General features: G+C 52.3%; 1 protein-coding gene across 5 annotated transcripts; it reads right to left on the bottom strand.

Annotated features, from left to right (window-relative positions):
• Positions 1 to 7,267: 7,267 nt before the first annotated feature.
• METTL22 (methyltransferase 22, Kin17 lysine) lies at positions 7,268 to 23,285 on the bottom strand. 5 transcript variants are annotated; one of them, XM_059693129.1, is made up of 11 exons: positions 23,187 to 23,285; positions 22,484 to 22,648; positions 20,455 to 20,835; positions 17,814 to 17,854; positions 17,581 to 17,725; positions 14,011 to 14,082; positions 12,474 to 12,527; positions 11,470 to 11,550; positions 10,882 to 10,984; positions 8,948 to 9,116; positions 7,268 to 7,392 (listed from the first exon to the last, which is right to left on the bottom strand). In XM_059693129.1, the coding sequence occupies exons 2-11, from the start codon at positions 22,587 to 22,589 to the stop codon at positions 7,357 to 7,359; spliced, it is 1,188 nt and encodes a 395-aa protein (XP_059549112.1). In that variant the 5' UTR covers positions 22,590 to 22,648; positions 23,187 to 23,285; the 3' UTR covers positions 7,268 to 7,356. The 5 variants fall into 5 exon arrangements, with proteins under 5 accessions (XP_059549112.1, XP_059549114.1, XP_059549110.1 ...); XM_059693131.1 differs by lacking the exons at positions 7,268 to 7,392; positions 8,948 to 9,116 and adding an exon at positions 9,879 to 10,408; XM_059693127.1 differs by lacking the exons at positions 7,268 to 7,392; positions 8,948 to 9,116 and adding an exon at positions 10,416 to 10,761.
• Positions 23,286 to 25,140: the final 1,855 nt, after the last annotated feature.

Below are 25,140 nucleotides of genomic sequence, written 5' to 3'. Positions count from 1 at the left end.
GGAAAGGAACGTGCTGCTGGCACCAGTGTGCAGAGGTCGGGGATGCTCTGCACATCTAAGTGCACAGGACAGCCCCACAACAAAGAATTTCCTGGCCCCAAGTGTCAATAGTGCCAAGGTTGAGAAACCTTGTCCTCGTATAACTCCGCTGGCTTGACAAGGCTGACCTTGGGCAAGTTTCAACCTCCCTGAGCCTCAGTTTCTTCACCTGTAAAATGGGGGTAAGCACAATAGTCCTGCCCCATAGGGGGTTAAAAGAGATGACCTATGTAAAGCCTCCTGCCCAGGACTGTACAAACAGCCAGAAAAATAGGAGGAATGGGAGGACCCCCTCCGCATCTCTTCACTTCATTCTGACTCTTGCCTGAGTGGCTGCCCTCCCCATGGAACATCCAGGTATGCGTTGCCATGGAAACATTTCAGGGATGATGCACTCAAGAGCTTGACTGACTTTTTTCTCCCCAATATAACCCATCCTGTCAATCAAGTGTAACAGTTAGGAGAAGTGGTTAGGCAAATGAGATTGTCTTACCGTTGTTAACCGTTGAGGAAGGCACCTGCCTGAAGAGTTTCCACATCCCCCCCAGACAGGCAGTTAATGGAAATGCAACAGCGAGTGATTGATAATAGTGATGATGATGGTGGTGGTGGTGGTGATGTTGATGGTTGCCATCTCCTGTGCCTCTCCCCTGAGTTGGCTTATGTGATAGGTGGCTTACATGCATCATTAAGAACAACCTTGGGAGGTAAGCACTAGCAGCGCCCATTTTACAGCCATGGGTGCTGAGGCTCAGAGAGTGAGTGCTGGGCTGTTTTGACACCGTTCAGACACCAGGCACCATGCTCTAACCATCACGCTTTATTGCCTCTCCGTAGCCTCCAATGGAAGATGTGGGGAGAAGGCTCTTCTGTTTGTCCTTGGCCCATCATCCAAACCATCAGCTCCAGGATCTCTTCTTGGTGAGCTCTGGAGCTGGGAACTCCACCACCTGCCCACGCGGCTATTTCTGAGCTTGGCTCCTTCCTGGTCCAGACACTCTTGCCCCAAAGAAATGCTCCTGTGTGACCCAATGTCTGTTGCTTCCTAAGGCCTAAGGGAGAGTCACGGCTCAGCGCTGGCAGTCAAACCCTCTGACCTACCCCAGGACAATGGCACAGTATAGTCTCCAACCCACACAGCTCCTCTGGCTTTTAAACCAACAGCCCCTAGCCTGGGCAGGGGGAATGGGAAGAACACTGGCTACAGTCTCAGACCCCACCCTTGTCACTTCCGAGTCCTGTGACCTACGCTTCATGAGCCGCAGCTTACACCTCAGAATAAATGGTAGGTACTTAACAAAGGTGGGTTTGATCTGAATTAGGGCGTGGGGCTAGTGGGGTGCTGGCTGCTGTAAGCACTAGTGTAGCACTTCAGGTTAGCTAGGGTCCCCCAACAGTCACTGGGACCCACACTTTGGAGCAGTTGCCAGTGGCTAAGGGGACTGAGGACTATGTCCTGGATTCCTTAGGGAATTTCTGCTGTCGATTCGTGAGGATGGCGCGCCACCTCGTGGCGAGAGTCCTCCAGCGAGCCTGCGGAGAGAGGAGGTGCTCTGCCTCCTCAGCCTTGGTCCCCGAGAGAGGAGGCAATGACCTCCAGGCTGGTTGGGAGACAGAAGCCAAGGACAAGCTCCCTGCCATTGGCTGGTTGGGCCAGAGTAAGTTCCGTTCAGTTCATTCATTCATTCAGCCACTCATTCACTCCACACAGCTGGCTCCTTCCTATTCTTCGGGACCTGCCCCCGTCACCCCCCTCCACCACTTCTCCTTCATTAATGCTCACTGAGCCCCCTGGACAGCATATTTTCCTCGTAGCACTTATCAACCCTATCAAGGTTATAATTCTCAAACCATGGGAACCAAATTCCCTTAAACTTGATCAGGAGCATGTGTCAAAGTCTTATTTGATTCATGAGTGAGGGACTATGCAGGATGACAGAGCTGGTTAAAAAGGGAATACAAGCCCTGGCTGGTTTGGCTCAGTTGGTTGAGTGTTGTCCGGTGTACCAAAAGGTTGCTGGTTCAATTCCGGTCAGGGCACATAGCCAGGTACTGCAGGTTCGACCTGCAGTTGGGCTGCGTACCAAGGCAATCGATCACTGTTTCTCTCTCACATTGATGTTTCTCTCTTTGTCTCTCTCTCTCTCCCTTGCCCTCTCTCTAGTAAAAAAAAAAAGGAAGAAAGAAAAATTAATAAAAAGCATTTTTAAAAAGAATACAGAAAACAAGGATTTTTATAGTAAGTGGGATTATGATGAGATGAAATTACCAGATTAGACACAAATTTCGTTAATGTCCCAGAGGGCAAAAATCACTGTACCCCTTGCATTATCTTCCCACTGGACAGAACAGACAGCCATGCACAGTTTGAGTGTTTCATTATTGTAAAATGCCTGCACCTGCTCAATTGTGCACATAGGGACTCTCTAAGCATGCAGTCAGCTTTTTGCCTTAATTGTGGTTTTTGGAGCACTGTTCTTTGCATCACCTGACACGTGGTATGTATTTATTTATGTTTATTGCTTGCTGCCTTGTGTAGTATGTGGACTCCCGGAGGGCAGGGAAACGAGATGTCTTGCTCCCCATGTCAATATCCAGCATGTGGAAAGTGCTCGATAAATATTTGCGGTATGACTGGGTGTGTCAGGCTGGAGAGGAACATGACGCCACTGCTTCCGCCCTGGAGCTCACCACCTGGTGAGCGAGACTTGGAAACAATTACGCACTGAATCTTAAAGGGGCTGTAACACAGAGGGAAACGCTTTCTGGAAGAAGGGACAAAGCAGACGGGCTGGGTGAGGGTGGTTTCAGGGTGGGCGTGGGCCAAGAGGCCGACGGCTAAGAGTGCGGTGTGTTCTGGGAGCAGGAGGGAATTCAGTATGGTGGTTGGGATGGCCTGGAACGTAGGCAGAGGCCAGATCTTGGGGGCCTTGAGGGCCCTGTGCCAGGACGGTGGGTTTTATGCAATGACCTCTCATGGCAGATATCTACAGAGACTTGACACTCATGACTGATATCCAGCCCCAAGAGCAAGTCCCCGAATTCACAAGGATGTCCTTCCATCATATATGCTGAAGAACATGTATTCTTACACATCCGCTTATGACAGTGGTTCTCAACCTTCTGGCCCTTTAAATACAGTTCCTCATGTTGTGACCCAACCATAAAATTATTTTTATTGCTACTTCATAACTGTAATGTTGCTACTGTTATGAATCGTAATGTAAACATCTGATATGCAGGATGGTCGTAGGTGACCCCTGTGAAAGGGTCGTTCAACCACCAAAGGTTGAGAACCGCTGGCTTATGAAATCCTCCTAGCCAACACGGAGTGTAGACTTGGGGAGATGAGGCATTTTATGTAGCTGAGGAGCAGAGTGTGGGGTAGGGAAGAACCCAGCTCTTGGAGACTAGACTTGTAGTTTCTCCACAAGTCAGTTTACATGCTGAAAGCATGTCCTTTGGGCTCTGTGTTAGTTTCCTGAGGCTGCCGCAACAAATTACCATAAACTGGGTGGCTTAAAACAATAGAAATGTATTCTCTCAGTCCTGGAGGTCAGAAACCCCTCAAGGCTCTGGGGGATTCTTCCTGCCTCTTCTGGTGGCTCTAGCATTCCTTGGCTTGTGGCCACATCACTCCAATATGCATATGTTGTCCATTGCCTTCTTCTGTGTCTCAAATCTCCCTTTCTTTTTTCTTATAAGGATACCTGCCTTTGGATTTAGGGCCCACCCTAAACCTAGGATGACACAGAGTGTGGCTCTTCCACAAAATACCGACTTCTGAGCATGGGCCAGGAAGTTTCAATTGCACTGTACGTGCGCGCCTGCACGTGGTATTTTGTGGAAGAGCCACACTCAAGGGGCCAAAGAGCCACATGTGGCTCGCGAGCCGCGGTTTGCCGACCACGGACATAGACCATAACTTAATTACATCTGCAAAGACCCTTTCCCAAACAAGCTCCCACTGTAGATTCTGGGGGTTAGTATGCGGACCTACATTTGGCAGAGGGGTGGGGGTGGGGGGGCAAACACTATTCAAACCACTGCAGCTTCAGAAAGGTTTGGAAAACAGTTTGCGTTCTGTTTCTTCAGGAATTATTGAAATTGTCTTGAACTCCAAATAGAAGACAAGGAACTCAGGTTTTACTGGGGATACCTCTTCCCAGAACAAGGTGTGAGTGGATTTGGTGGTGTCTGGTGGGAGCCTGCTTCTAGGTTCACAGACAGCCGTCTTCTCATTGTGTGTGTGTTTTTTAATATGTTTTATTTTATTTTTTAATATATTTTTATTGATTTCAGAGAGGAAGGGAGAGGGAGCGAGAGATACAAACATCTATGATGAGAGAGAATCATTGTTAGGCTGCCTCCTGTACTCTCCCTCTCCCTTTCTCTCTGAAATCAATAAAAATATATTGAGGAGAAAAAAAACCCTATTAGGACCATATCGGCAATCTACTGAAAATGCCCCTGGGCATCTTACACGAATCAGCTAACACAACCTTCAGGGTAACTGGAAGAGGAGTGGCACCATTCACCGATGAGAGAGCTGAGGGGCAGAGAGGCGAGCGAGGTCATGTGTCCAGTCATGTGGCTGCTGCTCCATGGCAGTCGTATTGGAACCCAGGTCCGCCCAACCCGAGCTTACGCTCTTAACCAGGAAGGAGGAGTCATAGCCTTGCTCTTCACAGTGTGGTTGCCGCACCAGCAGCACCAGTGTCACCTGGGAGCTTGTTAAATGGCAGCGTGGGGCCCCGCCCAGGACTGGGGAGACCCTGGGCGGTCTGTGTGCTTCGCCATTTGCTGGTTTCACCATCTTTCCCGTGCAGGTTTGAACCAAGTCCCCTTCTTGAGCCACATATTTCTCTGAAAATGTGAGAACGTGTCAAAAAAGAATTGGGTCCAATGGCCTGGGTTAATTCCCCAAACATCTCCCTGGTTTGATGATTTTGAAACGTTGCCGCTTAAACAAGTACTTACAGAGGCTCAAGCGAAGCCGTACAGCACGGCGAGGAGGGCGCATTCGACTCCCAGAAGCGAACGTCTGGCCGTGCTGTGAGCTACAGTGGTCGAGATTAACTCCTGGCTCCACTCAGACTCTAAGTCTTAGAGGAAGCTTCAGGCTGAGCGGCTCAGACATAAAAGCATTTGCCCGAATGTGCCAGGTGAAAGGTGCCACAACGCTGTTGCTTGGTGCCAATTACACTTAAGGCTTGTCCCCAGGAGTGCTATCAGTGTGGCCGCTAGTGCTGACACATGCCCGGCTGGGGCTGTGCAGTGGGGTTCTCTTTCAAGACTCATTACTAATGTCCCGTCGTGTTCTGCGACTCGGCCCCATCACACCACGTCTGAGTAGCAATCCTGGAAAACGGGAGTAGCTCGAAGGCTATGCTCCTGAAACACTGTGCATGCGAGCCCCTGGGGGTCCTAGCAAAATGCAGGTTCAACTTGGGTCTGGGCCGGGCTGCTGTTCTAACAAGCTCCCAGTCGGCGCCCGCCACCACTGCTGCTTGTGGGAATGTGGGAAGAGCATGGGCATCGGGATCAGCCGGGCACAGGCTCTGAGCCTGACTCTGCCACTTGGTAGCTGTGTGATGCTGAGCAAGTTGCTTAACCTCTCTGAGCTTCAGATTTCTCATTATGGGGATCCCTTCAGCCTTTTAGGGTCTTTGTAAGATTTAGGGCTAGTGTGTGTAGATTTTCTTCCCACTTCTGGAGAGGAGGGGTGAGATTCATTCTCCCGTATCGCCTTCACTGCAGGTTCGGCGGAGACCCATTTTTCTTTCCTCAAGTAGCTAATCTCCTATTGCAGGTCAGGGTTTCTCAACCTCAGCACTGTTACCATTTGGGGCTGGATCATTCTCAGTTGTGGGGGGAGCTGTCCTGTGCACTGCACGCGTTTAGCAGTGCCCCTGGTCAGCAGCACCCATCTCCTCAAGTTGTAATGATCAAAAATGTTTGCAAACATGGCCAAATGCCGCTGGAGCCTGCAACCGGGAAACACCGTCCTAGCAATAATTCACACTAGTGATTCCCTCAACATGTGTCCATACCTACTGTGGGCCAGGCCATATGCCAGGAATATATTGCTATTAAGACTAACTGGATACCTGACCTCATGGAGATATTTTTTTTTCCTTTTGGAGCCTCAGTCTTCCCAACTGTTAAATGGGTATAGCCAGGCTGCTGACCTAGAGTTGCTATGAAGATGAAATAAGACTTGCAACTGCCTGAACCCTGGTGTGCAGATAAGCCAACGACTGCAGTGTGATGGGCCTGGGTGCTTGGGGAGAGGTGAGCCTGGGCAGGGACAGCTGCAGCTGGAGGGGTGGAGAGAAGCCAGGAGGTCTGGGCAATGAGGGGCAGGTGGGAGGGGTCATGCTGGGCTCTGGAGGAAAATGGCAGGAGGAGCAAGCCGGGGAAAGGGTGCTGCAGGGAGAGCCAAGGGCAGTGGGAAGATGGGACCCAAATTGGAAAGGACAGAGACAGTGGGAGAGGGGTACAGAGTGACAGGGTGGGGTGGAAATGGGAGAGAGGCACAAAGGGTAACCAGACAGACACATGCGTTTTGGTTATAAGGGGTTAAAACAGCAAACAAAGGCTCAAGCTCCACTTGCCAGGAGAGTGCAGTGCCTTCCTCCTCCTCCCAAAGGGAGGGACAGGGACGGTCGCAGCCATGAAGGAAATGAGGCTTCCGAGTCTCACTCTGCGTGGTGTTATTACAGTAACTGTGGCGACATATTAAACACATTTGTAAGCAGCGGAGGGGAGCGTAGACGACGACTGGCTCAGCCCTGGGTGCCCGCCCCCAAGGGAAGTGCGAGTGGAATCAAGTTGAGAACATTTGCCCAACTTGACCGAGCAGCTCTTGAAACATCCCGCATCGCATTACAAGTCGGCAGCCTGAACACACAACTGAATGGACTTCCAGCGGGGCAGGGACGTTCTCTGGGAGGAGCAACCGACTCGAGAAAACTATCCTGCATCATAGGAGGTGCATCGGCCACGTTTTAAAAACACTAACCCCTCACCCTGGCCGGTGTGGCTCAGTTGGTTGGGCGTCACCCCGTGCACTGAAACCTTGCTGGTTTGATTCCTAGCCAGGGCACATGCCCAGGCTGCAGGCTCAATCCTCCAGAGGGGGAGTGTAGGAGGCAGCCAATTGATGTTTTGCTCTCACATTGATGTGTGTCTCTCTCTCTCTCTCCAAAAAAAAAAAGCTACCGTCTCGAATCTCGAGCCCATCCCTCTGGGAGCCTCTGACTTTATTAGAGCCGATCAGGACAGTGGAGGAACTGTACTGGCAGACGCAACGGGTCACGTTCCTGGTTCCACAAAGATCTTCCACAGCTCCTGCAGCAAACAGAGAAAGGCGAGATTCCCAGATGCCCAGAGGAGGCCTCACAATTTCATAAGGGACATAATTAGCAAAGAACAAACAACACGTGAGCCAGGGCAGCAGGCAAACAACTGCAGGAGCGGGCCCGTCCCCTCGCCTCTCTGCTCCGGCTGTTCTCTCTGCTTCACTGTGGAGAAGTGGATGCGTAGGTCCCAGCAGGAGTCCAGGAGGCACCAGATGCCACACGGTCAATAGGAACCAGGAAGGGGCAGCAAGCTGCCACAGTCTCTCCAGCTGGGCAGGTCTTTAGTGCCCTGTACCGTGGCTGCTGAATTTAGAAGCAGCTGTGGCTGCAGGTGGAGAAGGTACAACACGCCAGGTTCTTAGTGGGAGCTCCATGTCCTGTTTGCTGTCTACCGGGAGGCTGACAAGCAGCGCGCTAAGGGGCAGGGAGGCTGCCCAGAGGCAGTGGAGCAATGAGCAGAGGGGGAAATCGGACAGGGAAGACTGACAGGGTGCATCTGAAATATGCTGCTGCAGAAAAGCTCTACGAATAGCCTGGACTGCCAGAAAGATGAACACATGGGTCTTAGAGCAAATGAAGCCTGAAGCAGCGCTGGAGGCAGAAACGACACACTGAGCCACCCTCCTGCAGGCACATCACAGGCTCCTTGGAAAAGACAGGAATGCTGGGAAAAACAGAAGGCGGCAGGAGAAGAGAAAGGCCAAACATGAGAGATGAGAGGGACTGACTCCATGAAAGATGCCACAGGCCTGAGCAGGGCCGCAAAGGACAGGACACTGGACAGCACTCAGCCACAGGGTCACCAGGACTCGGGGCCAAGTCAACAGCCGTCACACACACACCTCCTCGCAGACGGCAACCGCACAGATGCAGTGCTGCGCTTGCTTTGGGGAAGGACAGGAGTGTGCTCCTCCCCTTTCCTCCTCAGAACCAGGCTCAGATTTCCAGACCCAGCGAAAGGGAGGCCACAGGCCGAAGGTAACGAACAAAAGACGTGAATTCTGGAGCCTTGGACGTCTGTGAATCCTGCTCCTGGTAACGTTACAGGATTTTCAAGGGTAATTTTAACTTTTCAAGTTTTCTCCAAGTGCTGGGCTTAGAAACAGTCACCGGAGGTCAGTGGCTGTAGGCTTAAGCCCCAGCTCCGCTGCTCCCTGGCTGGGTGACTCACCGAGGCATTAACTGGGACAGGGATGATGTCATCAGGATGCTTACTAAGAGGCCTGATATGGTGGGACCCCATTGCGGGGTCAGAAGGCCATCGGTCACCAGACAAGCCTGCCTGGTCCGCAAGGCCAGCACATTTCCCCCGTTGAAGATGCCACCATCAGCACCGGAAGTCCCTGCACCAAGATCTTCAACCCAACCAAGTGGCTCCCGCAACTGAGCCCCAAGGGCCCACAGGGAAACACTGCGCTGTGAGGTGACGGTTCACCTGCAGGCCCACCCCTGAGCACGGTGACTTAGGAGCAGGGAGATCCCATCACGGGCTTCACTAGAGAGAGCACGTTGCCGACTCAACAGCGTCCCGCCAGAGCACCCACCAGCTGCCGGATGCGCTCATACTCCAGGCTCTGCGGGAAGGCGGCTTCCACCGGCTCCACCGCGAAGCGCAGCTGGCCGTCCTGGAGCTGCTCCAGCTGCCGCAGGCAGGCGCGGAAGTGGTCGTAGGCCTCGCAGGTGACGTCCAGGTGACTAAGCGTGAAGTTCAGCCTGCAAACAAGCAGACCACACACTGCTGTCCCCACTGCGGGCCTTCCGGCTGGTGGGTTTTCCGAGTGCCCACTGTGTGCTGAGCATCTGGGCGCGCAGCCTGCCTGGTCAGCAGGGCGGCCGGGGAGGTGGACACAGCTACCACCTCCACTTTACAGCTGTGGAGACAGCCTCAGAGCTGAACGCACGTGCTCAAGTGACCCCATGGCCCAAGGAGCTACAAATTGGCGTACAAGGTGGACACAGACTAACATCTGAGGCCAGCACAGATCTGGGCATGGCTTGTCCATGACAGGGCAGTGGCACAGGGCGGGGCAGAGGCCTGCGAGAACCTGTGGGAAGAGGAACGCTGCTGGGAAGTGGGTGGGGTGGGGAGCTATGGGAGGGGGGGTTAGAGGGGGAGGGGAGATGACCAGAACTGAGTCCTCACAGAGCATCTCCAGCTGGGCCACTCACACCTCTCTACAACCTAGTCTGCAACACGACTCAACTTGAAATTCAAACTCTGTTTCTTTCCAAAATTTTTTTTCTAAGAAAATGTCAAAGATATTAAAGAGCGAGAACAGGTAACAGACTGCCCAGCTTCAGCCTCTGTCACCTCTGCCTTCCTTCCACCACTCGATTAAAAAGAAAATGTCAGACATCACAGAATTTCTTCCATGCATGTGTCTGTGTGTATCTTGAAAACATAAAGGATCTTTTGACCTAAAACAAATTCAATGATAATTCTTTTATTTTTAAAATAAAATGCTTTTATTGATTTTAGAGAGAACAACATTGATGAATTATTGATTGGCTGCCTCCTGCATGCCCCCTACTAGGGATCAAGCCTGCAACCCAGGCATGTGCCCTGAGCCAGAATCGAACCAGTGACCAACCTCTTGGTTCATGGGTCAAGGCTCAACCAATGAACCACACTGGCCGGGTAAATTCAATGATAATTCTTTATCATCAAGTAGCTAGTCAGTATTCAACTTTTCCTGGCTGTCTCGATTTTTCCCTTTATGGCCTCTAATCAGAATTCAGGTGGGGGTCACTGGTCATGTGCTGCCCTTGGTCATGTGGGCCTTGAAGGCAGTCCTAGATACTATCGGTGTAAACAGCAAACTTGCCGTGTGGATGGCTTTGTTCAGAGCTGTGATTGCTTCCACAGGCTGAGTTTCTAGGTGCTGAATTGCTGGGTGAGTGATTACGTTCGGTGTGGTGGCTTTTGATACGTGTTCCGAGCTGCCTTCAGGAAAGCTGTGGCCTATGGTAGGCTCAGAGAGCTGTGCAGAGTGTCTAGCCCTGGCCTGTCACGAGATGGATGCTGCATCAGCAGGAGTCTGAGCAGTTCAGGCCATTCCAGCGGAACGTCCTGGAGGGCTGCGTCTGCATCAGGGAGAGGACAGAGGCCTGGGACCAAGGAGACAGAGTGGCCCGGAGGGAACGCGCAGAAAGAGCAAAGGCCCTCGACAGTGCGGTGGCCACGCGCCTCGGCTCTGGTGCACAGCCTACGTTCAAGCCCTTAACCACCAGCTGTGGCCAGGAAGGTTCCCTGATGGCACTCGGACTTCCTCTCCTCACCTGAGAATTGGGATGGCAGTGCCCACACAGGTGGGCTGGTGTGTGGATTATATGGAGTGTGCAGGGCATACAGTAGATGCTGAGTAAATGAGCGACAGTAAGGACACTGACTGTGATGTGTTTAGAAGGCAAGCCTGGCTCACAGAACGCCAGCACCCCCCTCTCACCTTCCCCTCGGCCCCTCTGGCCCAGAGCTCACCTCTTCTCCACAGAGAAAATGGCTGTGCAGGCGTTTTTCAATCTGTGAGCGAGTCGGAAGAGTGTTTTAAACAGAGCATCCGTTAGGTCATCGTCGTAGAACACTGCAGGGAAGAAAACAGGCATTAGGGGAAAACGTGCAAATACCAGAGAAATCTGTTCCTCAGAGGACCCCACGCCACCACGGACGGGGCCCGGATGAATCGGAGCATCAGTTCCCGGAATTCACACTGCACGGAGATGTGGGGATGTCCCGGGAAGGTGCTCCTAGACCAGGGGTGGGCAAACTTTTTGACTCAAGGGCCACAATGGGTTCTTAAACTGGACCGGAGGGCCGGAACAAAAGCATGGATGGAGTGTTTGTGTGAACTAATACATGTTAACACTGCTGCTGGTGAAGGAGCGGAGGGGAGAGCAAGAGAACCCTCCGCTCTTTGGGCTCCGCGGGCCGGATAGAACAGCTTAACGGGCCGGATGTGGCCGCGGGCCGTAGTTTGCCCATGGCTGTCCTAGACGCAGAGGACACTGAGTGGCGTGTGCTGCGTGTGGCCCGTGACGATGACACTGGCTGTGAGGGGCCGGCGCTCACCTTCGGCCGCGAGCAGTATGGTGGTGTGGCCGTACAGGTCGGAGATGTCCTCTTCCGACCAGCTAAAGGGGACTTCAGGGTCTGGGAGAAAAGAAGAAACAGTGTTTGTGCTCTCTCCTTTCTCTGTGGCCACCAACTCTCACAGAGAGACAGACTGAGGCTTCAGAAGAAATGGGGTTGGGGCCGTTGGGTGCAGCAGGCACTGCCAGGCAGCCCCGAGTCCCAGCGCCCCAGCTTCAGGGACACGGCTGCCTATGCGGGACCACAGTGAGAGGTGCCCTTCCGCGAGGGGGCAGCGCAGTGAGTGGGGACGGGTGGACTTGGCCTCACCCTCTGCCTTGCCCGCAGCCCGTGCAAACAGGACCTGTCCCGTGTCCCTGGCTCCCCACCCGTGCTCACTGTGCGACCCCGGGAAAGGGCTTCACCTCTGGTTTCAGGGTCCGCACTAGGCGGCTCCCTCAGAGGATGGCTGGGGAGGGGACAGGACCTAAGGTATGCTACGTGCTTGGTCGGTGACAGGTACTCCACAAGCAATGATTTTCCCTGCCTGACGTCTTACAGGGCAAAGAAGTTTTCATACAAAGAAAGAGCAAGCCTACAGGTCTGAAACAGTTTGTAGAAGGAATTCAGAAAACCCTCACCCAGAGCTCCGAAGCCATGTGGCCGACTCCCTGCTGTGGGACCCTGGAGTCGGAGACCTGGTCCACACCGGATCCCCTGGGTGGGCGCTCACCCCGAGCACTGGTCTCCACTCATTACTCAGGGGTGCACACCTGCTGCACAGTGACACTGTGGAGTCTGAATACCATGAATGGAAGGTGCCTGGCACACAGCAGGTGCCATGAATAACACCTGTCACTTTCAGCCACTGAAGGGAACTTGCTGTGAGCTGTGGACCATGGTAGCAGCCTGGATCTGCTGTCGGTCAAGGCCACAGGACCACTGGCCTTGAGATATTACCAGGAACCACTGAATCAAATGGGACACGAGAGGAAGACACGCACCAGTGCAGAAGTCGTCTTTCAGCCAGTCCAGTTCTCTGACCTTAACTCCACCACCTGTAAAACAAACAAACAGAACTTCCCAAGCTCTGTAAACAATTAGGAAAAAGGAGAAACGTTTACACTGTACACCAAAACCCCTCCATCCATCTCACCCTCCTTTATTCTCCCTCTCTCCTTCCTATCCACCCATCTTCCCACTCATCCATATACATCCTGTTATCCATCCATCCACCCACCCAGCCACCCATCCAGCATTTTTTGAGTGCTGCGTATTAGGTCCCATGCCAGGCACAGGGAATACAAAGATTTATGAGACACGTGCCTGTCCCTGGGGACCCACAGCTGAGGAGAGACTGGCAAGTTAGCAGACACGGACAAGGCAGGAGGTCAGGGCAATGTTAAAGGGGTGTGCAGGTGCCCGGGAGGAAAGGGGGCTCTCGTGTCGGAGAGGGTGTTGGGAAGGCCCAGAGAAGGCAACCATGCCTGCTTCGTGCTTCGTCCTGTTGACTGGGTACCGTACCCTAAACAAACACCACAGACAGGGCCCTGGCTCATGGGGCATGTGGTCCAACGGGGTGGCAGACACCAATCAACCAGTCGCATCAACAAATGTCAAATGCAATGGTCCAAGGTGTCATGAGTGTCTGTGACGGGGCTGTGACCGCATCTGGAGCTCGGAGCATAATTAGGAACTGATGGAGGAGGAGGGAGAGAAGGCCGTTCCGGGCAGAGGGAGCAGCAAGTGCGCAGGCCTCAAGGGGAGGGGAACCTCCAACAAGGCCAGGAAGACTTGGCTGGAGGAACCGCTGTGTGGGAGGGGCTACAGACAGATAGGGCCAGATCCTGCAGATCTCAGACAAGCAAACAAATTCGGTCTGTACTCGGAGAGCATCGGGAAACCTATAAAAGGTTGGCAGCTGGAATGACCGAATCTGAATCTGGAAAAGCGCCCCAGGCTGCTCAGAGGATAAAGGTCTGCACAAGTAGTCCAATGAGGAGTTAGCTGCTGGCATGTACCACGCAAGCTTATTCTTGCAGGTGGTGCAGGCTGGCAGGGGGGACGTTCCGACAGAGGGAGGGGCATCTGAAATGGGTCCTCGGCTCACTGAATGCAGGGCTGGAGCGGGACCATCAGGAGAAGAGGCAGGGGAGGCAGGCAGGGGTGGACCAGGAGGTTTGGGAGCCAGAGAAAGAGTTCGAACTTTACCCCTTGAAGAGGTCAGGCTCCATCTAGAAAGGTCACTCTGGATGCTACATGGAGGACAGCTTGGCCGGGTCAGACAAGGACCTGGGTGATGAGGGAGGGGCCACCGTGACGTGCAGGAGGGAGAGGGCTGACGTTGGCTGTGGCGTGGGAAGGAGATGATGCAGGGACAGTCATCTAGGATCCGAAACTATGTGAAACTAATAATGCTCTGGTCCCTGCATTCGCCGGGGTGTAGAGGGAAGCAGGCGGAACCCCGTCTCCCAGGTCACGGTCCTGGGTGTTTGTCCCACTTGCCAAACAGAGACCCTTCCCTCCCAGGCTGGGCCTCACCTCCAGGGGCAGTCAGGTGGCTGTTGAGGGCAATGTTTCGTTGGCACATGGCCAAGAGGTCTGCACCGACATCTGGAACGACAGAAGGATACGCCATCAAGCGCCGGCCACTATGACGCTGTATTTCCGTGTTGTTGCCCGGAGAGCTGATGTCAACAGCACGACTACAGAAACGTGCAACACTGAGACTAAACATCTCCTGTGTGTTTTACTGCCAAGATTAACTATGTACCTTAAGGCTCTTTTTAATGAGCTTTCCTTTAAATAAGAGATGGTCGTCCTGGTGGAGACAGACTCTGTGCACGCCAGAGGGAAGGGTGAGCTCCCCTTCTCTAGTTTCTGAAACCTGCACGGCACATCCCATAGCCACGCTGTTTTTAACCACCCACAAGCCGGGATCACGGCTCCCATCTCACAGAGGAAGGCTTGAGCAAGGTCATGCCACTAGTAAGAACAAGGGCTGGGATTTGAACCTAAGTGTCTCTGACTCCAAGTCTAGGCTCACTCTTTGACACCCCAGAAAACTGACCAGAGTTAGAGGGGTGTTTGGATGTGATTAATGGATACACAGAACAAATTCAAACAGGCTGGAGGCAGCTCTCCTGTGCACGATTCACTGCCACTGCCATGGCATCTTTCCCCAGCCGCCTGCTACTCTGACCAGGTGGGGTTTCCTATCATTTCAGCAGGACTGAGTTGCAATGCAGAGAATCCTTGCAGGGGTCGAGGGGTGACGGGGGGGGGGGGGGGGGGGCGGTGAGGGAAGGAATTTTGCTGTGCCAAAAAATTATTTTCCAATTAGAACGTATGTGTGGAAGGTACAAAGTCTTGTTAAGGACACCTGCCAGGCCACTGTGGCTGTGACGCCCCATCCCGCCCACTGCAGACTCCCTGGGACCAGACTACCGTCTCTATCCCAGGGCCGTGCAGAGTCTGGTAGAGGGAGAGCTCCCAGCTCTTAAAGGGCACATAGCTGTCCCTTCTCCGGGCCACAGGGTGGAGAGGATATTGATGGTGTGTGCCCGACGGCACAAAACTGGTTCAGAAGTTTTTAACCCTCTATGATAGTTTTTGTCCAACCAGATCTCGTGTGGGACTCTAACATATGAAAGATAAGAAAGGGGCTGCTCTGGCTGAGTGGGGGTGGGACCCTGGAGCCCTGGGGTTGTTCCACCACCCCTTACCGCATATGACCTTGGCCAGCCCTTTGACCTTAGCCTCAGTCTTAACATTTGGACGAAGGGATGGCAACACGCTCCCTGGCAACTGCCCAGGGCCACTCACTGTGAAGTTAGGAGCAGGTCCTGATGTACATGGAAGGTTTTATTAACTGTAATGTGCCATCCCAGGGCACGCTCTCTTCTCCATGGTGGTAAATCCCTCTCAAGGATAAGACACCTTGATCACGTCCTGCTGTGAGGCACTAGGCAGAGAGCACAGCTCTGGGGTGTTGCATTAGGTGTGACTCTGGGAAGTGCTCACTGGCAACCGACATGAAAGTGTCAAGGAGCATCACACAGGGTGGCTGCTGGCACACTTCTGACTCGGTTGACTTAGGATATCCGAAAAGCATGCCCCAATCACAGGCCATCCCTAGCTTCCTCTTCCCTGTCTCAGGAGCAAGAGATGCAGCCTTTGAAAATGGGACCTAGGAACCAATGAAAGGCAAACCACCTCAGCAGGCACCATTTTCAACTAGTGGACATTAAAGGTTCAGAACATAATGACAGCACCTGCCCGATGGGCTAGCAATGTCTTATAAGCTGTGAACACTCTACAAGAGCAGGTTGGGCACGTCAGGAATGTAGCTGACCGTCACTCATGTCAATTTGCTGGTTTTCAGCAACTAGGTTATGTAAGATGTTATTGTTGAAGGGAGCTGGTGAAGGGTGCATGGCACTTTCTGTAATATTTGAGCAACTTCTGAGTGAGTCTAATGTTATTTCAAAATTAAAAACTAAAAAGAAAGCAGTTGGCAACATGTATCAAAAGCCTAAGAAAAGGCACACTAGTAGGAATCTAGTCTAACAATGAACAAAGGTGCTCATTGCAGTGTAACTGACAGATGCAAAACAAACAAAAATGTCATGGGAACAACCAATATGCCCAGCAAAAGGAAAATGGTAAAAATAAAAAAGATGAAACATTACTTGGTCATTAAAATCTTATTTATAAATAATTTGGAATGACATGGGAAAATACTCTAAAAAATGTTTTCAAACCCTGACCGGTTTGGCTCAGTGGATAGAGCGTCAGCCTGTGGACTGAGAGGTCCCAGGTTCGATTCCAGTCAAGGGCATGTACCTTGGTTGCGGGCACATCCCCAGTGGGAGGTGTGCAGGAGGCAGCTGATCGATGTTTCTCTCTCATCGATGTTTCTAACTCTCTATCCCTTTACCATCCTCTCTATAAAAAAAATCAATAAAATATATATTTAAAAAAAAAATGTTTTCAAGCCTGGCTGACATGGCTCAGTGGTTGAGTGTCCACTTATGAACCAGAGGTTACGGTTTGCTTCCCAGTCAGGGCACCTGCCCGGGTTGTGGGCTTGATCTATGATTCTCACTCATCATTGATGTTTCTATCTCTCCCCTCTCCCTTCCTCTCTGAAATCAATAAAAATATATTTTAAAAAATTATTTTTGAACATTTTTAGAGGATACAGTACTGAATATACAGTTTGATTGCAGCTATTGTTTGGGAGTATGTACAGTCCAAGCATCTGACATGCTTGATGTACACACAAAAGAAAATGGATTATAAGAGAAATATACAGCTAAAATATAGGTTCTAAAACATTTGTTCCCTGATGTCACCAACCTGATCTGTTTTATTCATTCCCGGATCTCCTGCATCTAGAACCACAGCTGGCACATAGTAGGTGCTCACTAAACTGCGTACTGAATCTGGGGATTCAAAAATTATGAGTAATTTTAATTTGCTCTACTCCACAAGAGTAATCAAGGTTTCTTTAAGCGGGGAAAAATAACAAGCTGGTTTTTAAGCCTTATAAAAGGCGCAGTCTTTGTGGTTTCCTGAGATGTTTGCTCCTTCACGGGGGTGTGATCAGAGGCTCCAGCAGAGCCCCCGGCACCTTCTGAAGCAGAACTCCAGCTGCCAAGGACTGGCGGTTGCTGGGTCATTCTGACATTATTGAGAAAACAAGGGAGGGTGGAAGAAACCACGGAACAGGAAGGCAGAATCAGTAGCAGCTAATGTCCCATTTCCATTCCTCTCTCTCACTTTTTTTTAAAAATCTTCACCTGAGGATATTTTTTCCATATATTTTTAGAGACAGTGGAAGGGAGGGAGAGAGACGAGAGAGAGAAACATTGATGTGTGAGAGACACATCGACTGCTTGCCTCCCACATGCACCCTGACTGGGGCTGGTGACTGAGCCTGCAACCGAGGTATGTTTGACCAGAACTGAACCGGAGACCCTTTTGTCAGTGGGCTGATGCTCTAACTAATGAGCAAACTGGTGAGGGCATTGCTCTCTCACTTTTTTACAGTCAGTACACGCTTTGTGAAGAGACGGCTTCCCCTCAGGCTGAGATGGTGGGTGTTACCTGTACAATACACGGTCTGCGCTGCGGTGGCTGCAATGATGCTGGTGAACCCCGTGCCCGCCCCGAGCTCCAGCACGGTGCGTCCCTGGAAGAGGTCCCGTTGGAACAGGAGATAGTCAGCCAGGAACAGGGCACCCCGCCACACCTGGAGGGAGATGGACAAGGAAGGACAGGTGACGTGAGGCTCCGGAGAGACCCTTCAGGGCCACGGGAAGTGGATGGGACCTACCCACCTGCTTGCCAACATCCTCCAGGGGCGTGGCCATGGTGTGTTCTGGACAGGATGGAAATCAAAAGAGAAAGGGCCGCTGTGAAAATGGGGATGGACACAACACAGAGGAGGAGCATGGCAAGCTGCACACGCGGTGGGATGGGCATTGGGGTCGGGCCTCTAGGGAGCAGCAGAAACACAGGCTGTGCCACCAGCTGGGAGGGACATCGGAGCTTCACTCTCAGTCCAGGCACCAGGGGCCCCCCTCAGAGAGCTGGGACCCTCTGCCCCACAGCCTGAGGACCAGGGTCACAATCGCCTTGGCTCAACCTAACCACACACACACCCACACTCCACTTTTCATGTTTAATAACTGTTTACTACAATTGTCACCCTAATGTTGTTTTGATCAAGTGTACGCTTATAATAATCACAGCTCATTCCACGATATTTCCTTTCACTTAGAGCCACATGAGAAGTTGACAAAATAAGCTTTGAGTTTTACATCCTTTTCTGCGTGAAGAGAAGGATATAAGAAGTATTCACGCCCTAACCGGTTTGGCTCAGTGGATAGAGCGTCAGCCTGCAGACTCAAGGGTCCCAGGTTCGATTTCGGCCAAGGGCAAGTACCTTGGTTGCGGGCACATTCCCAGTAGGGAGTGTGCAGGAAGCAGCTGATTGATGTTTCTCTCTCATCGATGTTTCTAACTCTCTATCCTTGTCCCTTCCTCTCTGTAAGAAAATTAATAAAATATATATTAAAAAAAAAAGTATTCGCAAGCACAAAATATGTTAGGGTAAAGTCTGATGGTGGCAGTTGGGGGAAGAGAACAGAAATATGAGACCAAGGAGAAAAAGGAATGATGGCAAACATGTTTGCTGTTAAATAAGAACTGGCTCTTATATTTTCAAGCGAGATGGCGATGGCTATCAAATTTAAAAACACAACACATGCACAGCAGGGTAGCTTCGCACGCTTACTGGACGTGCAAGAGTCAAACCCCAAGCTCAGGACCCAGGGACTAAGGAGGGGAGGAGATAGCCAGGTTGGAAGGAGCGTGGGTGATGCTTCCCCCAGGAGGGCCTGCCCAAGGAGATCCCACAGGGGTGGACACCTCCCCCGAGCCAGGCCTGGGGCTGGGACAGAGGATTTTACGTGACCCTCATAATGGCCCTGTGCGTAGTTATCACCAACCCATTTTACAGATAAAGACACTGATGTTTCCATCTCTCTCTCCCTCTTCCTTCCTCTCTGAAATCAATAAAAATATATTTAAAAAAAGAAAAAGAAAAGAAAAGAAAGGTGAACTTTTGGCACCGGGATACAGGGAGATGGGTGGGTGGGGAGCAGGCCACACACCAGCCCTTTCCTGTGAGGCTTGATCTTTTGCTTGCAGGATGGTAAGTTCCCAGAACACTAAACACATGCACACCACAGGCCAAACACTTATGAAATAACCAAGTCTGCTCCTCTCTTCCCCTGACCACTCCCCCAATCCGCGCAGGGAGGCCAAGTGAGGATTGAGAGTGAAATGAGCCAATGAGCCAGTCCCCCAAACAAAAATTTGCAATGTTTTGATCACATACGTGGGTAAGAACACAGGCTGTGGCATCAGACAGACCTGGGTATGAATCATGGCTCAGGCAAGTTTAATGCCTCTGAGCCTCAGCTCCCTCCTCTGTGAAATGGGAATGTTCATCCTTGGAAAGGCCGTGAGGACCAGAGGGAATGCACAGGACACATAGAACAAGGTTCTGGCATGAATTCCGTGTCTGGACTTGCTGGGACCAGCCTTCCTGGTGCCGGCAGGCACTCAATAGTGGACTGTTAACATGTGGGCAGGTGGCTGTCAGGGCTGCTAGCCTGTCTGTCTGTCTGCCCCCAACCAGGCCCAGGTTAATTTGGGTCCTCAAGCACCATCAGGGACCGTGGATCTCAATGAACAGACTCAAACCAGAGCTCCTCTCCCCAAAATGAGCAGCGCTGGGGGTGACAAGAGTCCTGGCTGTGGAGACAGATCACATGGATTCATCGCCAAGCAACATGGCCTTGGGCTTGTCACTTCCTCATCCATACTCCCCTCAGAGGGGGCTGTGAAGACTACATGAGGTGATGTAGGTAAAATATCAGAACACGACAGGTGTCTAACCAGCACTGGCTCATTCCTGCCCCGGATCCATGTAGATCCTGGCACTTCCAGGGATTTGAAATCCTGGTGTCACCAAAGCCCTCTGCTCCACCCCTGTGCTGAGGTGAAGCCTCTTTCCGGACCCATGTCTCCTGCTACGCTGTCACCTCTCCTTCCCGACCTGGCTCCCAGCTCCCCGCTCCCGGTCCATCTGACTGGCTCACAAACTCCTCCAGATTAATCCTGGATCTACCTCCTTGCCCCCCTGTGCCACATTCTAGCTCCAAAATCTCTCATGGCTCCCTGGCCAAGCTAGCCCAGTGTTCCACACCCTCTCCCCCTGACCCACACCACCAGCCTGCCAACTGGGTCAGAACATCAATGTGGGAGGCAGAAGCGGAGGGCGTCCTGGAGGAGGTGATGGCGAACGCTGATTGCCTGGCCTGGGCCTGAACACAGAGCCAGCCTCAGACACGTGACCTGATCAGTACTGTGGTGCCGCCTTGGTGGCAGACGAGCAAGACCTTCATTTACCTATTTTGATGATACTGTGGGTGCTGCTCTCCTGTGCTTCGTCTCCCAGCACGTCCTCTTCTTCCTGCGCTAGAATCATGGGGTGTACCTTGTCTCTCGGAGGCCAAACAGGGTCGGGGTCAGAGGCAGCTCGTGGTCTTCTCACAACGTCCAAATCCCCATCCTCGTCCAGCTGAGCTCCTGTCCCTTCCTGCCCAGCGGCGTGGACACCGGCCTGGAGGGGGGAACCTGCACCACTGTGGCCACGCCCAGGAGGGGACCCGGTGCTGTCTGTCCTAGCTGGAGTCTCCTCTCTGGGGACATCTCTATGATCACCTCCCATGGTCCCCGAGTCTGTCTGAGAGTCCTGGTTCCACAAAAGCTTGAACTGGGACAGAAAAACTGAAAGACAAAACACAAAAGGAGACTATTTCTCTCTCCCTTCCCCTCCTTTCGGAAAACTTGATGTCTGACTTCTAGAAGGCGTGGTAAAGGCCAGGGGAGGCAGAGGCATGCCAGTGGGAAAGGCCTGTTTGACTCAGCCATGACACTGGGGACACCACAGTAGCCGCAACCACCACCGAGGACGACAGCTACTTGGTACATTTGATGAGCATCGACAATGGAGGCACTCCGCCCGCATTACCTCACTTCATCCTCACAGTGGCTATGGAGACAGCAGTAATGGCTCCATCTCAGAGACACGGAAACTGAGGCTGAGAAATTAAGTGAGCCCACAAGGCCACACAGCTTGGAAGGTGGCTGAGGCGGAGGCAAGACTCACACCTGGTCTGCTGGACTCCTCAGCGGATGCCCTTCTCACAACACTCTTCCATTTAAGGTCTGGAGGATACCAAGGATACCAAGGATACAAGGATACCAAGTGTCCCTCACCATCCGGTGGCCAGGGAGTCACTGGGACAGGTTTCAGGAAGAGGATGTGTGTCAGGAGAGGCAGGCTGGAGGCGGGAGGAGCAAGGACTTGGGTGGACAGTCCTAGGCTGGAGTCCTCCATCTCCCCAGGCTGCCTGACCCTGGGCAAATCACTTATCTATTGTGAGCCTCAGTTTCCGGAATCCAGGAATCCACACTGAGACACGAGGGAAGGGGAAGTTCTTAGTCACACCAGAGTAACAAGCTAATTGCACAGTGATTGGAGCTGGGAAGGGTGGCCGGAGAGGGTCCGTCTGATGCGACATCTGGGGAGCCAGAGCGAAGAGGAAAGAATGTTCTGGGCGGAGTGAACAGCAAAAGCAAACACACTGAGGAAGGAAGGTGTGTGCAGTGTGTCACGGGCAGAAAGGAGCGGAAAGTGGCCACAAACTACAGTGGGAAGGCCAGGGAGGGTTGGGCGGGGGGGTGGTAAGGGATCAACCGAAGGACTGGTATGCATGCATATAAGCATAACCAATGGGGGTAGGGGAGGCCGGGGGAAGGTCGGGGGGGGGGGGGGGGAGGAGACAAATGTAATACTCTTTGTAATACTTTAAGCAATAAAACAAAATTTAAAAAAGAAAAGAAAGTGGCCACAGAGCGGTAAGGGAGAGGGAAATAAGTGTGGACACAGAGGCAGGGGCTCGGCGAGCTGGGCCTTGCAGGCTACGCCAAGGAGCCTGATTTTACTCTAGGAGCAAGGGGAAGCCACTGGAGGTCTAAATTAGGGCAGCAATGTGATCGACATTTTCAAGGGATCCCTTGGCATCTGGGGAGCTGAGTGGGGGAGAGTGCAGGGGAAAAGCCAGGGAGCCCTGGTGGGAGGAGCTAGAGGCAGCCAGCAAGGGAGGGAGAGTGCTGGACTGGGGTGGGGGCAGAAGGGATGGAGGGCCCTGTCTCCCTGTTGGACTCCAGGCAGAGCTCAGCCCATTCACTTCTGCCTGGCACCCAGCAGGTGCTCAGCAAAGCACAGTTTCCTCAGGGAAAGAAAGCACTGACCGGTGTGATGATAACAGTTCGTCCAGTCTTCCCAACCTTTCCCCCCAAAACGAGTCTGAGAAAACACTGGGGTCCACAGGGTGCCAGGCCCCTCCGCACACACCAGGCAGGACCTTACCGGGCTGCCCCATGCTGTTCAGCCGCACCATGAGGTGTCTCTGGTTGGGGGTGTAGAGGTGGACGTCGGAGAGCACTGTGTCACTTTTGAAGGTGACCTCGTCCATGGTGGGGGTGGGAGCAGCTACAAGGCCGAGGCTCCGCGCTGATTGTCAAAGAGCAGCACCTGCGAGTGGACAGCAGGCCCCACAGAGGGCAGCACAGAGTAAACTCCCCAGCCAGGTGGTAGCAGCGCGATATCACCTGGGGAAGCGCTTTCCTCGTCCCTTCTTTTAAATTTTTCCTAAAGAAACTGGCTGGGAGCGCGCCCCTTGCCCGGGCTCCGCACCGTCCTGGGATGGGGACAGCAGCCTGGTTCCAGGGAGTTCCCGAGCTGGGCAAGGGAAAAGAATCCGCCCAGAATCGTGCTATTTTGTTTGCACTGTGTTCATTGTCGTGGTAATCTCTTATGTTCGGCATAATGTTTCGTTTCCCTTTTAACTTTTTCCAACTTTATTATGAGGATTTTTAAGCAGACAAGGAAGTTGAGGGTATGGCATGTAAGCACATACTCACTGCTTAGTGATTCAATGACCATCAACATTTTGTCACGTGCTCGCTCTGCCTATCCGAGGCTTCAGGGCCGAGGTGGGATTTGAACACGGGACTTGGTGCCAGGAGACCCCGCCCCTTCCCTCGCCCCACCACCTCTCCCACAGGCTTACCGGCTCCGGGCCCGGCCGCAGCCCGGAGTCCCACCCGACCCTCTCGCAGCGGGGCTCAGACGGCCGCCATGGCAGGCGGCCTGCGCAGGCGCGGCCCCGCCCCCTCTGCGTGCGTCGGCCCGCCCGGCCCCCTGACCACGCCCACCTGCTCGTGCTGCGCCTGCGCGCCGGGCCGCCGGCCAACATGTGCAGTTCTGTTCTGGGCTCCAGGGAGGTGAACCAGGAGTGCTCACCTGCCCGGGTTTTCGGGGACGCCCGCCTAGGTGGGTCCGGTCTGCGTGTGGGGGGCCGGTAGATAGCTCGCCCGAGGTCACGGCTGCTGAGTTGAGGGGCTTTGATTCCAGCTGGATAATAGGGCTTTAGAGCGTGTGCTGTTAACCAGCGTGACAGCTGGTTATTCATTGTTACCATCGTTGCTCTTAGTACTCATTGTTCATAGCTGGTGGTTATTTCATTCATTCGTGCACTCGTGAGGTCCCCAATGCCCGGCGAATGAAGAATCTCAGTCTTAATTAGAGTTTAGTAGGAAATGAAATCCGATTCATATGTTGTACTTAAAGTGAACTTCCAAACACGTAAGGCCACATGTAAAATGTATTTGTGCGCGCCAAGCACACACGCAGCGCCTCAACCGGCTCCCTTTGTCTTAATTATTTTTTAAATGTAATTCTCTCTTCAAGACAAAAGAGGGTAAAGATCCATTTCATGGTTACTGTTGATAGAACACGGTGGGGTGGGGAGTGTTTGATAGGGTGACCACGCAACACAGATTTTTTTTAAGCAAACAGATTGTGTTTCCTGAACTCCCAGGACAGTACATGGAGAGCCGGCTGGCCATCTTGGGAGCCTGTTGTAGTCCTGGCTCAGTTGTCCCCAGGACGCTGCCTAGCAGAGCTGGGATGCAGACTCAGGTCTCCGAAGCGCCCCAGTGAGTCTGTCGGATGGAGCCGCAGAGTGAAAGGCCCCTTTAGAACTCTTCCTCTGAGAGTGTCCTCCAAGGCTTGGAGGTGCCAGGGTTATGGTGCTAACCCACTTATGCTGGAGTGCACATGACCATGGCTGCCCGGGCTAATGACATCATGTATACAACTAAGGGAAGGTGGGCAAACTGCCAGATGTGTGACAAACTGCCAACTTTCAGGGATTTGCTGTCAGGTGATTATTATTAGCTTGGGAATTTAAAACAGCCCCTTTTCCAAATGTCGTGTTTACCAAGCACTGATGTGTTTTCCCAGTCAGCCCTAGAAGATGTTGTTCTCTTGGCGAGAGCTCCTCCCCTAGGACTGCTGAAAGCAGCAATTATAATCTGTCCCCTGCCTCACACCGCTTCTAACAGCAGCTGCTACAGATTGTTGCCCTGGTTCCTGGTTTTGTGTGGACGGGGATCAAACTGACTTTCAGGTGGTTCAGATCCCCAGCTCGGCCACTGATCAAATTCACTTGTTCAGTACATAATCGTGGAGAGCTTTTCATGTGCTAGGCCAGTGATGGTGAGCCTATGACACGCGTGTCAGAGGTGACACGCAAACTCATTATTGTGATTGATTTTTCTTTGTTAAATGGCATTTAAATATATAGAATAAATATCAAAAATAGAAGTCTTTGTTTTACTATGGTTGCAGATATCAAAAAATTTCTATATGTGACACGGCACCAGAGTTAAGTTAGGGTTTTTCAAAATGCTGACACGCTGAGCTCAAAAGGTTCGCCATCACTGTGCTAGGCACTCGGGCACGTTGCCTAAGTTCTCTGAAATTTTCCAAGTTCTGAAAATAATACCTACTTGGAAGCGTTGTGCAAATGAGCGAGACATAACACGTGGAAAGTTCCAGGCACAACTCTCCCCCACTTCTTGAGGTGATCTGACAGTATCTGATGTATTTTAAAGAACTCACCAATTTCATTAATTTTATCAACTTGTATTGTTAGATTAAAAAGAAAGCAGTTACAGTGT

The sequence above is a fragment of the Myotis daubentonii genome, chromosome 4, assembly GCF_963259705.1.
Source record: "Myotis daubentonii chromosome 4, mMyoDau2.1, whole genome shotgun sequence".
Classification (NCBI taxonomy): domain Eukaryota; kingdom Metazoa; phylum Chordata; class Mammalia; order Chiroptera; family Vespertilionidae; genus Myotis; species Myotis daubentonii.
This window is presented reverse-complemented; position numbering and strand designations above follow the sequence as displayed.

What these genes read in the sequence shown, in the direction of transcription:
- METTL22 (XM_059693127.1), bottom strand. Translation starts at nt 22,589, where the DNA reads ATGGACGAGGTCACCTTCAAAAGTGACACAGTGCTCTCCGACGTCCAC. An exon ending in TGGAGGATGTTGGCAAGCAG is followed by an intron (nt 17,726 to 17,813) that starts GTGGGTAGGTCC and finishes ATCTCCCTCCAG; the next exon opens with GTGTGGCGGGGTGCCCTGTT. An exon ending in CCACCTGACTGCCCCTGGAG is followed by an intron (nt 12,528 to 14,010) that starts GTGAGGCCCAGC and finishes TTTGTTTTACAG; the next exon opens with GTGGTGGAGTTAAGGTCAGA.